Below are 15296 nucleotides of genomic sequence, written 5' to 3'. Positions count from 1 at the left end.
ATATGAATTCCGTTGCTTCAGTCTCACTGGGATTCCCCCTCCCCCCCCCCCCCCCCCCCCCCTTGTTTTTTGAACATTTACATTTTTGTGAAAAGTCAAGAACAGGAGACATTTGTGACAGGCAAAAGTGGACAGGATTGCCCCCACTCATCTATTCCTTTCTGCCAATTTTGTCTCCAGCCCCCACCACATTTTTCTTTGTTAACTATGTTGGGGCAAAGAGGTGGGAGTGAGGGAATAAAAGCATTCCTGCATGTCTGGAGGAAAGAAAATAGATAAAGGGGGAAAGTGAAAGGGGGGGGAAGAGTGGCCAAGGACTTGAACTGCCAGTGAAACGATGCTTCTCCGGCCCTCCTGTTCAGATAATAGTTAACTCAGGGTTAAAGATTAATACCAGGCAAAGCCCTGTATAAATGGCCCGGCCAAGCCGAATGTATGTGAAGTGCCTCCTGCTCCCCAGGCGGCCGAGCTGCCCTCCCGCAGCCCCTGCCCAGAGGCATGAGCGGCCTGCGGTGCGCGCTGTGCCGCGGCTGGATCCCGGCGCTGCTGCTCTCGGCGCTGCTGCTGCTGCCGGCGCTGCCGGGCGCCCGCCTGGCCCGCGGCGCGCAGCCCGTGCTCTGCGCCCCCTGCACCGCGGAGAGGCTCGCTCTCTGCCCGCCCGTCCCGCCAGACTGCCCGGAGGCTGCCCGGCAGCCCGGCTGCAGCTGCTGCCAGATCTGCGCCCTCGGGCCAGGGCAGCCCTGTGGGGTCTACACCGCCCGCTGCCGCCTGGGGCTCCGCTGCCACGTCCCGGCCGGGGAGCCCCGGCCCCTCTCCACCCTCATCCAGGGCCGTGGGACGTGCTTGCCCAGCAGCGAGACCGGAGGGATGCGCTCGGAGGAGCCGGCAGGTACGGCGCCATGGCGTCCTCGCTCGGGCCGGGCCGGAGGCGCGCCGGGCGCTGAGGGACAGCCCGCGCCGAGGCCAGCCGCGGGAAGGGGGACGGCCCTGAGGGCTAGGGGAGCCAGAAACTGGGAACAGTGAGAGAGGTCAGGCAGGCCTCTGTGAAATAGGGAGGCTGGAATGCACTTCCCAGGGAAACATGCTCTAACCTGTTCGAGGTGAGGAGCATCCTGGTGCCGGGCCTACGATGGTGGCAACAAGCTGATACGCTTCAGTCTGAACGCACGAAAACCCTAAAGCACAGTGATGAGACAATGTAGAATAACTACAGTAAAGTGTCTGGGAGGCTGCAGACAGTTTTTCTTTAGTAGTAGACAGTAACTGGAGTAGGACAAATGTTTTATAGGCTTTGGTGATGTCCGTCTCTAAAAGTTGTGATAGAGAATGAAAAGGCTTTGTGCCTGGGTTCATTCCAGGAATATAATCTACCTGGAGTAGTGGAGTGCTAGCCAATTTATCCTGAGGCAAAACGGCATCTCAAGCATCTTAGACTATATGATGGGCAGGAATTTCTTCAGTTTTACTTTGTTATTTTTCATGATTATTATTATTATTGTTTTCATCATCACTACTGCTATGTCCATGAAGTGGGGATTAAGGTAACTTGGTAGCATTACAAAAATAATCATTGACTCAAAATAACAATAGCCATTAGTAGAAGTAAGTGGAGTTTCTCTTGTACTTGAAGGGGTGGGGAAGGCAAAGAACAGTGACTAAACAGAATTTAGGCTACCTACACTCGATTTGATTTGATTCTTTCCAGAGTTTTGCATGATTCATTCCTTCCTTACTTTCTTTCTTCCTTTTTTTCCTTCCTCAATTTCTCATCTTCATTTTTTCTTGACCATTGTCAAAAAGGTGTTTTTTAGTCCATTGCCTGTTTTTAGCCTTGATCCAGCATGTAATTTAGAGATATAAAAAACTTCTCCTATGATGAATTGCCTGCAGTTGCAGAGAGCTTCTGTTCCTTTCAGTGGAAGAGTTCGCACAGGCTGATTTAGGCACTGGCATGAAGGCCATGATCAGAACCAAATATTTTCTGCCAGTCCTTTGCTGTTTGGTCTAACGCAGGCCAGCATGAGCTACTTCTGGCTCCTATGAATTGCTACCCCTTTCTATTTATGAGGCAAGAACGAAGTACAGGATACCATGGGATGAGGTCTTGACCATTTCCTCCCATGAATAAAACCAGAAATACATCACATTGACAAAAATCTAAACTCATTGCAAGTTTAACTTCATTCTTTTCTCATTTAGCCAAGTTTCTACCCACTGTAGTTAAGAAGGGTTGTTGTTTTGTTTTTTTCTCTTCTAACAGTCTGGCTGCAGATTCATCTTTGGGATTGAAGTAATTTTGAAGGATCATAAAATAAGTGACTTGTTAGAGAATAGCTGCTGATTCCTTCTATGAATTTATTACCAAAGTAAAATTTGCCACGCTGCACGTGTAATTTATTCCTACAGGATCTACTGCAATGGATCTGTCTAAGATATTACTTTTTTTTTTCTTTTGGTTGATCTTTCTCTTCACCTTTTTAAACTTTGAGAAATAAATGCAAAATTTGACTGAAGATGTTTACTTTAATATCATTCATTTCCAGATTCTATAGAACCTGATGATTTGCCTTTGGAAAGCACTGAAATAACACAGGATCAGCTGCTGAACTATCAGTTGATGTTTCCCATAGGCCAGGATAAATCCGTTCCGTGGAATTCCATCACTGCATATGAAAACATGAAAGTCAAGAGAATATCTGAACCAAAGAAATGGAAAGAGCAGGTGGGTTTTCTTTGTAAAACTTTCAGAGACTGTTTCAGTAGAGTCTTGAAAAAAAATTCCAGCAACAACATTGAGATGTCAGTATTTTGGGTAGCTGGAAAACCAACTTTTGGAGTGTTCTCCTCAGATGCCTGAGGAACAGACAGAATGCCTGGAGTGATAGTAACAGGTGTGCATCAGGTACGTCCTACACAGACTTCATGCAGAGGCTGAATGTTTCACCATATTTATGATCAGATTATAACCTGCCCCCTTAATTTACAGGAACCTATGTTAAATTCTTGGACTCCTTTTTTGTTTTAGTTAAGAAAAGGCATTTGTCATTGGTTCAACACACAGTGAAATAAAAGGGTAGTAGTAGTCCTTGTAGTTATTGATGAAACACCAGTACAAAACAAAATATGATTCTCTCTGATCACAAGGAAACACTGTTAAGTACGTTCAAGTAGAAAGACAAAAAGCTCAGCAATTAAAGTGGGGTTCAACACTGCAAAATCCTAGTGGGTAATGAGGGTGTAGGGCCTTTGCAAGGAGGTTTGCATTCCAGTTGAGGGCAGCAGAGAACCACAGTTAGACCGGTCCCAGGCAGCAGCGCCGTTGCATTATGGAGCTGGGTTGGTCGAGCAGCACGGAAGCCTTGGTTCATAAAGGTCACCGACAAAATGGAAAAGAAAAAGAAAAAATATACTAATCACCGCCCTACCTTAGGAAGCTTCATTCCGTATCCAAAACAGGACTTAATCACTGATTTAGTTTGAGCTGGTATGCACATGTGCTGTTAGCTGCAGTTCTGATTTTAGGGCTTCTTGCTTTTCTCACCCAGAGCCACAGATAAACCCACAGGCTGGAATATGACAGCTTATATGACGGGCTACCATACGGGGAGGTTTTGCAAAAGCAGATGTTATGTTTTCACTCAAAAGTAGAAATATTTGTTCAGTCACTTTTCCTTCCTTTTACGGATTTAATCGTGTTAAGTTCTACTGATGTACAGAAATTGTGACTTTGAAACAGAAAGCCAGCAAATTGTGCAAACAGTGAATATTGCAAACATTTCTTCATTCCCAGTTCCAAGAACTTTGGGGTTTGGTCCCAGAGCTACAGAATGGCTCCATGTTGCTATGGCAATGGTTCTGTCCTGTACAAAAGATAACAAACATTCAGATGTTTGTTCTTGCACCATCTATAAATGTCTTGCACCTATCCTCCATACATCAACAGAGCACAAGGCCATGGCAACCTGGAAAACGTGACCAACCTCACGTACCAGTCTTCCAACAACTACTTCCCTGTAACAGGAGAGATTGTGTCCTCAGACTAAAATCCCTATGTTTATGAGAACAGAAAAAAATTCAAAGAATAAAAACAAAGGTCTGAATGCAACACCAGAGTTTTCTGGCTGTGTTTCTACTGAAAGAAGAAAAACTACATGCAAAACAGTCTGGTGTAGACTTTATGCCTAATAAGTATTTTCAGCTTTTTACTGTCTATATTCTGATCTATATCTTCTCTATTTCTATATTCTGATCTATATATTCTATCAATAATCTTCCTTGTGATTTTGGTATTCAATACCTTGGTATTCTTGCAGGGTCCTTGTCAGAAGGAGCTCTACAGAGCCCTATATAAATTGGTGAAGGCTCAGCAGAGAAACAGAGGGGAGATTTACAAATTTTACTTGCCCAACTGCAACAAGAATGGATTTTACCACAGCAAACAGGTGCGTGCCTTTTTCCTCCTCTCTGCTCACAGCAGTGCTGCAACTAGCCTTATACACTCAACCCTTTCACAGCCCTCTACTCCCAAACTCACAAGTTTGAAGCAGGTTGTGAAAACAGGGATACTTAATAGTGAGAGCAGGTGGTTTGTCCTTCTCTTCAAGGCGAGCTCCATGCTGATGGCTGTCAGCAATAGATGCAGGAGCCTTTTCCCTTCGGAGAACAGGTGCACTAAAAGCCTTTTCCAAAATATTTTAACCCTGTCTGTTCCCATGCACTTGATTTGTTACCATACCTTCAGTTGACATTAATTCATAACATCTGCCATACGACCTTCCAAAACCCCTTGAATATATAATAATCACTATGTAAAAAGTGGGCTCTTAGCTCACAGGAAGTGGAAAACCTACATAGCTGGTGGGAAAAAAAACCTCTTTGGAGCAAAATTAACCTTCTGAAAACCTAACAAAAATACTGATTTGGGCCACCTGTGGATTAGGTTATTTGCACATTTCCATTATACCCTCAAAAAAATCTATTGCAAGTTTCAGCGAGAGTAATCTGCAAAACTAACTAAAGCTCCAAACCTCAAGCCACACCCTGTAACCACAGGCCATGCACACAAATTTTGTAGGTCTGCATAAATCTATGTCACCAAGACTCCTTGGTTTTGGGCATGGCATCACAGTGTGACTCACGAACACTGTGACTTGGGATCTAATCAAGTGAAAACAGAAACCTGTTTAAGCCCCTCTCCAAGAAAAAAACCTCAAAACATACTGCCTTATTTGTCTCCCTGTGTGAAGAGACACAATTCAATCACTGCTCTCACCCTATGAGATTGTATATTCTGCCATACTTCTGCCATATTTCTCACACTGGCACTGGAAGATACTGCTGTTTTTTACTGATGTTTACCAAGGACTGGACTGTCTTAAATCTGAAGTTCCTCTTGTGATAGCTGAGCTTAGGTCTTGGTTCCCTAACTGAGTGTGTTGTTTAGAGGCTCTGCAGACCACTGCATTCAAAACAAGCTTGTGTATGGCAGGTCCTCACTTTCTGATCCTAATTCTGTCCAACACCTCTATTTGCAGTACCTCACAGGTAATCTTACTTATTGTGTTACTTATTGTATTTTTGTGGGTTTTTTGCTAATTATATTCTAGTGTGAAACTTTACTGGATGGAGAACCTGCTGAATGCTGGTGTGTCTATCCAAAAAATGGCAGAAGAATTCCTGGATCTCCAGAAACTAAAGGAGACCCAGAATGCCAACAGTATCTCAGCTCACAAGAATAAAACTAAACCCCAAGGTTTTTCACACCATATTTTCTGTGGGGCTTGTTATCAATCAAGAACCATTTTGTCATGAGCCATTTCACTAAGGTAGGCTTGTGCACCTGATTTTGAATGTATGAGTAACCCCATAAAGTAACATTTTTACTGCACTGAGATTGCCTACATGTTGAAGTGACAATTGTGAGCAACTGCAAGATCAAATCCTATAATCTTGTATATTTTGTTTGTATAATATATATACCCTCATATGTAAAGCTGATGAATTATTTATTTCACACTGCATGTATTTTTGTCTCTATGTATTGTTACTAATTTATATTCTCAAACACTTCAGAGCTTTATATTTAAATACTTAATATTATTGTGCTTAAATATATGCATCATATTGAAGGAATATTGCAACTTAAGACTACAAATGTCATAGCTATTGGGAAAAATGGCTTGTAAAACTTGCATTTTTGTACTACATATTTATAGATGTAAAACTGAACTTTAAAAAATAGATTTCAGTAGAAAGCATGCTTAGAAACTTATTTAAAACATGTTTTGGGAACATATGTTACTTTTGCACCTCTGTTTCAATGTCAAGCTGTTTCTTAAAAAAGAAAGATTATATACTGAAGTTCCTGATGGGATAGTATTTGTATCTGTTTAAAAAACATGTGCACTAGATAAATGGCAAAATACAATATGAAATTCTTCACTGCCTTTGACAGGTGTAAGTCATTCACAATATTGACGATACTATTTAAAATGAGCTATTAAAAATCTTCTGCTCTGCCCTTGTCTCCTGTTTTCTTGTTGTTTCCCTTTGAAAGTCTAACCTCAGCAGGAAAACAGGCAAAAGTCTTGCAAATCTGCCTCCTGAATGCCATGCTCCTTTTACCTTCAATGAATTTCCTTGTTTTGGTCTCCTTGCCCTGTTCTCCTAGTCCTGTCCTCTCCAGTCCCAGCTATGCCATGCAAGCCTCTGCCTTGGGCAAAACAGCAGCCTCCAAGGAAAGTTATTAAAAGATTTTCTGGATAGGAAAACTGGATGCCTTTCTCTACTCTAAAGCCCAAGACAGCAGTATTAGTACATTTACAAGATAACATCAAAGAGCCATTTTCTGCACAGAAAGTCAGAGGTTATAAAAAGGAGGCAGGGAAAAACCCAGCATGACACCTTTTTCTGAAAGTAGAGAAGAGGGTACTCTTTGCTTGGGATGTGGTCCATTTCCCTCCCATACATGTTCCTTTGATTTAGTGATTGCAGAGAAAAAGAGAATGCAAGTGACTGCCATTGTGGCTTCAAGCTGATTTTGTCCATGGAGAAACTGGTGTAGTAGTAAGCAAGTCCCACAGGTGAAAACAGTCTGCACCAACCCTTCTTATGAAAAGAGCTGAGGAGGAGAGTGATAATGTATTCTAAGAGTCTGGCAGAAGGGAAAGCCTAAAATCCTCCTGCTGTTTGTTGGCACAAGCATTGAGTTTTAAATGGGAGAGGGAAGATGCTTATTGAAGCTGCAAAGCTAAAGTATGGAGATCTCTGCTCTCCCTGTCACATTTCTGTGGCTTCATACAGTGCACCTGCTGTGTTGGCTGTATCTGCATCCCAATCCAATGAGGGTCTATTAAACTGTTCTAGACTTAGAAGTATGGATATACTACTGAACTTCGTGAAGCCTTTTGAGATCTTCCCAAGGAAAACACTGCATAAAAGCACTCAATGGTACTGGTATTATAAGTAACTAATGTCTAACATCCCTGTAATGAGCTACTGTGACACCTGGCTAAAACTGTTTTACAGTATCATATTCACTATGTCCAAACACTTGGCAGTCACTGTATCATAATAATACAGCAGCAAGTTTTTGAGTCCTTTCCAGGGAATCGACTCAGCACTGAACAATTGTCATGGGATTGCCAAGGGAAAATGGTGAAGAAAGGAGGGGAAATCATTGTCTCACAGCTACAGCACACTCTTAAGAGTACTCCGACTGCTTTCACTCCATAGACCTTGTGTAAAGGTTTATCTCTAAAGAGCAGCAATTGACTCTTTTTGTTTGGATAATTATATATATAGGGGAAACATTCATAGTTTATGTAAAAATAGTCTATTTTCAGAAGAGCAATCCAATGGACAGCTACTTCCAATGTTTTGCATGTGGAAGGTTCCCATCCTATCTGAAAGAAATTGGAGTTTTCAGTGGAGACAGGGGTTTAGGAGATACTCTTTTCTCTAATTGTTAAATACCAAAAGCAGAAGTTACTTTGCACAACATTCAGGAATGACAGGCCAATTTCTAAGAAGTGTTTAGCCCCTTACCATTGAAAGTGACGGGGAGAGGAGTGCCTCCTTATATGCAACCTGGCCTCCTATGATATCTTGCCAGGACTCACCAGGACAGATATCTTCTCAGCTGCTCTGGAATGAGCTGTCTGACTAGGACCAGACTCTTCCATATAGTGGGATTAGGACTAACACAAGGAGGCCAAGCAGGCAAATTTTATCTTCCCTATAAAAATGCTGCCGGGAACTTGGACTACATTTACATCATAGATGACACACCTTGCTTTGTCCTAATTTTTATGATCAGCCTCAAACATCAGGGTGAAAAATTAAGGCCTTCAGCTTTTTCTTTGGGGTTTGTTTTGGTTGGTTTGGGATTTTTTCCTGTTTGTGGAGCACTTTGGTTTTGTTGTTTTGATGGTTTTTGGTTTTTTTGGTGTTCCTCTCCTCTCCTCTCCTCTCCTCTCCTCTCCTCTCCTCTCCTCTCCTCTCCTCTCCTCTCCTCTCCTCTCCTCTCCTCTCCTCTCCTCTCCTCTCCTCTCCTCTCCTCTCCTCTCCTCTCCTCTCCTCTCCTCTCCTCTCCTCTCCTCTCCTCTCCTCTCCTCTCCTCTCCTCTCCTCTCCTCTCCTCTCCTCTCCTCTCCTCTCCTCTCCTCTCCTCTCCTCTCCTCTCCTCTCCTCTCCTCTCCTCTCCTCCCCTCTCTTCCCCTCCCCTCCCCTCCCCTCCCCCTCCCCTCCCCTTCCCCGGCATGTGTCACCTGGCAGTCCTGGCTTCAGTGTGTGCTTGCCACAATGGCTCTTCCTGTGCTGGCAAGCATGCCTGGTGGGAATGAGTGGGCAAACAAGGAAAGTGCCACAGGATACCCAGCAGCTCAGTTTGCCTGATGTGTAACTGGATGTGTGAAGGGGATGTAGTTGTTATTTTAGCTCCCTCCCTCCATATTCACTTGCATTCCTCTTACTCTACCTAAAAAGAAATCAATTGGTGGGAAGGTCTCACATAAGCATCTGTGATATTCAGTTCATGTCATCTGAGAACCCTATCTACTCAGTTTGTGCTTCTTTCTGCCAAACCCTGTCAGGTTTGCTGCTGCCGGGTTTTTTGCAGCCATGTCTCCTCCTGCCCATGGCCTACTGCCAGCTGCTAAATGCTCATGGCACAGAAATGAGATCACTGCCCTCTGCACTTCATTTTTTACCCACCGTTTCTCCCCAAAAGCTATCCAAAGACAGCCAAAAATCACCTGGTATTGGGCTGCGCTCATACTGAGTCAGTTCTGCTCATTGCTTTGGTCTACAGCAGAGATACATTTATGTCTCTGCTAGAACTGGCAGAAAGTGAGGGGAGAGAAAGGAGGAGAGCAAGAAAATGGTGGTGAAGGATAGCCAACCCTAACACTGAAAGCTCTTTATCATATCTGTCACTTCTCTACCATAAAAAGAAAAACTTAGTCAGAGAACAACTTCCTGCAGACATAGTCCAAAATACAGTTCGATATTAAGCACATGAAAATTTAGCCTTTTACTTTACAAACAAACTTATTCCTTTGATCTTGCACTTGCTAATGTGAGTCTTAAAGACAGAAAAAAAATTAAAATATAAATGGAAAATGCATCATATATAGTTTGCTTTCCTCAAGGAGAAGAAAAGTGGATGGAAAGGAATGGCATATGGCAGAGACTTATCACAGGATTTACTGCATTTCTGGAGAGCACTCAGCTCCCATAGCACTAGATATTGCAAGTGTTATTATTACAAGTGCAATTTGTACTAAATATTACTTAAATAAAAGCTAAACCAGACCTAATACAGGTTTTTTTTCTGCAAAGTCAGAAGCAAAGATGCTTGTGCTTTACCAGCAGTCTAACAGCACTGACTTCTCAGAATTGTTATTTTTCTACACACATCATTGCTTTGCTATTGCAGAACAACACCGATGTCTAACCCCTGCTCAACTCATAATAATAATAACTATTAATAAACTAATAATACACTGAAAATAAAATAATAAAGAAAAAGTACCTTTAATTAAAACAAAAAAATATCCAAACTATTCACTCCAAGCTAGACTCTCTGATTGTGCTGCAAATGAGTGGACAAGTTCTATATGTATCTTTAGACAACACTTTTGAAGTTGGTCTACTTTTCTTCAGCTATCACTCCACTGATAAACCAGTAACCTAAACACTCTCCCCAAGCTGCACTGAAGACAGAGCTCATGTTTTCTATTCGCTCACAGATTTTGCATTTATGGACCAGTTGTTGCTGTATATTGCATGGAGAATTGGGTGGGTAGCCAGACTAAACAGGAAAGTGGGGTATGAGCATCTTAACAAACACCTAATTGTGTTTGACCTCTTGACATTAAGATAGGTGGTACATATTAACAGTAGCAGAGTTGGTGCAAGTGGAAGGCTTCTCTTACTGACATACCACCCTATATTACCTAGCCGTTTTTAGGTTAAAGTTGGGAGGGGACAAAAAAGGACAGAACTTGTTGGGCATACAGCCACTTGGTTCTGTATTACCAGTAAGTACCAAAAAAACAGCAGTGGAGCAGGAGCCCATATGTACCAGCACTTGCACTCTGAGTAATGAAAATAACTCTGATGATAGCTCTGCCAACAAAGGCTTTCTTTTCCCTCCCTTTCTCCTCCCTGGACTTACAACTGCCCCCAGAGAGCAAAATTCATCTGCAAGGAAGCTACTATGGGGGTGCAGAGAGAGAGGCAGCATCCTATGAGAAAGATATGGGAGCAAGGGTGCTCATGGATAAGTAAGTGCAGTAAGGTTAAGTGAATAAATTTAAACTGAGTCCATTCCAGATCATTGCTGTTTTATTTTGAAAAAGTTTCTGCTCATCTTTTCAGACTCTTTCTTGGATTATCTAGTCTGAGTGGCAGCATGAGCAGTCCAGCAGAGACATGGGCATGCAGGGGCTATGCACATGCTTGACTCCTTGCTACTTCCTTACCTGCCACATTTTCCATCAGGGACAGTGCCTGACCAACAGACACAGCTCTTCTATCACAGCATTTGTGCTGCAATTCTGCTATGCTGAGCACAGCATAGGCAGTCTCCTTGCTCTCAGTCTCCTCCAACCAAGACATAAGCTAACAAAGAGAAGCCTATTTTTGCCTATACTGAGGCTTTAATTGCATAATTAACAAAAATGGTGACAGATGTTTTCTTTCTCTCACTGACAGTGCTTTGTAGTTCACCTTGCTGATGTAGAGATGCTGAGGTTCTTTGGAAAAGCATCTTACTTTGGGATGTCTGTGGAGGGCAAGAGCAAATGGTGGCTATAATAATAATCTTCTTTCATATTTCTTCTTTACCTGCAGTTTCTGTTTATTGCTGCTTTGGCAATAAACAGAATAATCTAAGCCCTTACCATTTAGCCCCAACAAGGGAACAGAAGAAGATCAGCAACAAATTAAGGGTAGCTTGGTAACAGCAGCTGTAGAAATGTATGGCAGGATATGAGGGCTGAAGGTTGTGTGCAGGGCTCCTGTGATAAAACAATAACCAACTTTCCAAACTCAGGTCTTTTTTACTGAGTGCAAATTACATGATACATAGCAGACATAGGAAACAAGTATCACCTTGAATATTCTCAATATGACATAAGCAGGCAAAAATAGCCTCTGCTCTCTGGTTGCAAGGGGTGAGGGAAATCTACTATCAACTTGGCTCTTGTAAGCAAGTCCCTCCACTACTCCACTTTTGGAAGGAATCACCACAAATGGCTATGGGAAGCAGTCCTTTTCTTTAGAGCTTTTCAGATTAGGAGGTTTTTTCTGCATGAAATGTCAGCTTCCTTCTGCAGAGAAAATTTTGCTACCGTTCTTTCCATCCCCACTCATGGGGAGAGCAGTTGGGTAAAATTAGCCTTGACAGAGAAAGGCTCTTCAGGAATTTGGATAGGTCAGCGGAAGTTGAACGTCTGGATGTATACAACAGCAAGACATGACTTCTGCAAGGATAAACTGAGATTTGAAGCATTATCCTATGCTTTTGGTAATACCTGCTCTCCATTTATTTTTTTCAGCAGAAATATTCTGCCTTGAAGTCATTTGCATTTTTTAACATATGTAACAGGGTAAAAGCAAAAAGAAAGTGTTTTTCAGTGAGATTTTCTCTAAGGCTGGTATATATGTTTCTACTTCTGCAAAATCTGAACTGGAAGAAATAAATAAAATGCAGAGTTTTAAAATTAAAGCTTCTTCTGGTGAGCAACACATTTGTACTACTTGCCATTTTTCCAGAAAATATTCTTTTGGGAAAAAAAATGTAACATCTCCTCAAGCAATACGTTGCATAATGTAGACAATCTCATGTGCTGGAACTTGGGACACCAAACTGCTACTGATAGGCTCATACACCCATAGGCTCAGAGGATGGTTGAGGTTGGAAGGGATCTCTGGGAGTGACCTGGTCCACCCCTCCCTGCTCAAGCAAGGCCACCAAGGAATGAATGCCTGGGACTGTGTCCAGCTGGCTTTTGAGTATCTCCAAGGATGGAGACTCCAAAACCAAATGGCTAAATAGGCTCTAGTTAGAAGAAGATACCCAGGTCCACAGGATATACTAAAAGACATCTCTGCTAAAGGCCTTGAACCTATTTTGCATGCTTGCAATGAAGTCATTACTGATACTGATCACAGAAATCTTGTCCTTGGAATATTCTGATACCTTTTTTGGATCTTATTTTTGGATCTCTTAGAAAAAATAAAAAAATGTGGGAGTTGGGAAAGAAAAAAGAGCCCTTTCTAGTGAAGCAAGCATATTCTTCTGGTAGAAATTAAAATAATTGAAGGATTTCTGAAGGCACACAGCAGGACCACAAAGAAAACAACTACATATATAAACATTTTATTTTGTATACTAATATGCTTTGGCATCCAGGAAAATTGACCAGTACCTTTCATACTTCAAATAAAATTCCTATTGCTAATATGTGAAATCTCTGTGAATACATCCTTGTATACACAGTTTTAGAGTGATTAGAGATACCAATGATGTCTTGGGTTTTGTAACCAAAAAAAAAAAAAAAAGTTTATTCTATTTCATCTGTTGAAACCCAGCTGGGGAGGTGTTTTTTCTTTTATCTGTTGTAACTCCAGGAGGGAGGGTGCAACTGTCCTTTTGATAACAAGCCAGCTGTTAAAACCAAGTGGGGCATTGTTTCTTATCTCTGCTCATCCTCTCATTACCTTCATGGGTGTATCTTTTGTTAATGGGTCATTAAAGCTCACCAATGACATGACACATTACATCAACCCCTTGTGAGATGCTCTACCCAGGGAGGAGGAGCCAAACCATCTTCACCTAGATAAAAAGGAGCCACAAGTGTCACCAGACATCCAGTGTTCCCATGGGACTCCCAAAGGAAAACTGGACCAATCTCTGAACCCTTTTTCTCTACGGGACCATCTCTACTTCCAACAGAACCACTCCAGGAGGGCTTGGACTGTTCCCAACACCCTGACCAACAGGGTGTCAGGTTGTATTTCTGACTCTGTCAGGATTTTTCTAGGATTTCTTGTTTGTTTGCTAATTCTTTTGTACTACCACATCTGTATTTTTAATATCCCTAGTAATGAACTGCTATACCTAGTCCCAAAATCTTTGCCTGACAGCCTTTTAATTGCAAACTTATGATAATTTGGAAAAAAGGGTGGGGGAGGGGCTTACATTCTCCATTCCAAGGGAGACTCCAATCTTCCCTGGCAGATACCTGTCTATCTAAACCAAGACAGATGATTTCCCAAATAGTTTGAAAAAACACTACTTAAATTTAGGGCTCAGTTCAATAAGGAATTACATTGTGTAGTGTTTTACAGAATTTAGTCATAAAAAGTTCAGACTATACTAAAAATGAATTAATTCTGTGGTTTTGGTATTCAGTGAAGCCTCCTTCTCTTGTGCACAAATAGCTAACACTATGCCCTGAAAAGCAGGCATGTCAAAAAGGTGGAAAAGTATATATTCTGGGCTCCAAAAACTATAGCACAGTATATCTATTAAAAAAAGGGACTTTCTCAGAGTTTGTAAGATAATAGAGCTGCTGGCAAGGCAGCTTTAATTTGTATTCAGGTCAATTAAAGGAATTTATGTAGTTATTTATGACACTTGTTAAAATAAATACTTACAACACTCATCTGGGCTATATGTGATACCCATGCACTGTCTAGAGACAAAACACACTCAAGAAGAAATCAGCATGTTTTGCAATACATATTTTGACATTTTATAACACCTTGACCTGCAAATATTTGAGGTGTAACTAATGTTATAATTTTTTTCTGAGGCTTCTTAATATTAACTCAGACCACCTTAGTTTCTTGAAAGAGCTAATTAAAAACTAGAAAAAAGCTGAAGAAGTTCACTTAATAAAATTCTGAAGCTGAATACAGTGAATAAACCAAGACATGTTTCTAATGCATTGGTTTCATTTCTGTCAACAAACCCAAAGTTCTTCACTCACTGCAGCTCTTAGCAAGAATCATTTCTAACCTGTATAAATAACTCCTCCTCTAAACTGATACTGACCCATACATTTACTTTGTGCTGCCCACATTCTGCTGCATGGGTGTAGACGACAAATTTATTTGTTTGAATTGGAGCCCTTAGCCATGAGAAAAATCTTTGAATGATTTTGTACTTTTTTCTATTGAACTGTACCTTTGTCTTCACAGAAATAGGAATGCTAAAAAAAGAAAAAAAAAAAAAAAGAAAAAAAAAGGAAAAAAGCTTCACTGATTCTTTCATTTTTAAAAAGTTATCTTTTGGAGAGAGATAGTAATGCTATTTTGCATTTCATACCAGTGTCAAGTGACAGGGACATCAGACTGACAAGTATCCAACACTAGTGCTAGCAACTGTGCTTGTAAAAAATATTTAAAAGGCAACTTCTGAAAAGGAAAAAGCTTTAAGTTACAGGTGAGACTTCATTTTGGGGGTTATTTTTAAACACAATTTCTGTTTTAAAGATTTCTGTTGGAAGCAAAATAACAAAACTGATCTACACACTTTTTTTTTTTCTCCTTATGGCTGTATGCTTTCTGTGTTACATAACTAAAGACTGTTAGTACTAATAAAGGAGATGAATGCCATTTCTTAAATATTCATGTGACAGATTGCATGCTTAAATCAGGTTTAGCTCCTTGAGATGTAGTTTGCTTGGGGTTTTTTCATAAAATATGACTTAAGGACCTCTACTAGCCAGCTTCTTCTATATTTATTTATTTTTAATGGTAGGAAAAACCATAAAAAATTAAAAT

The 15296-nt window shown here is 41.2% G+C and overlaps 1 protein-coding gene across 1 annotated transcript; it reads left to right on the top strand.

Moving 5' to 3' along the window:
- Nucleotides 1–470: 470 nt before the first annotated feature.
- Nucleotides 471–6519, top strand: IGFBP1 (insulin like growth factor binding protein 1). The gene is made up of 4 exons (XM_066323137.1): nt 471–889; nt 2544–2722; nt 4314–4442; nt 5607–6519. The coding sequence occupies exons 1-4, from the start codon at nt 499–501 to the stop codon at nt 5736–5738; spliced, it is 831 nt and encodes a 276-aa protein (XP_066179234.1). The 5' UTR covers nt 471–498; the 3' UTR covers nt 5739–6519.
- Nucleotides 6520–15296: the final 8777 nt, after the last annotated feature.

Source organism: Sylvia atricapilla, chromosome 1 (assembly GCF_009819655.1).
Source record: "Sylvia atricapilla isolate bSylAtr1 chromosome 1, bSylAtr1.pri, whole genome shotgun sequence".
In the NCBI taxonomy this organism is placed as follows: Eukaryota; Metazoa; Chordata; class Aves; order Passeriformes; family Sylviidae; genus Sylvia; species Sylvia atricapilla.
Note: the sequence above shows the minus strand (reverse complement) of the source record. Positions and strands in the feature narration are given on the sequence as shown.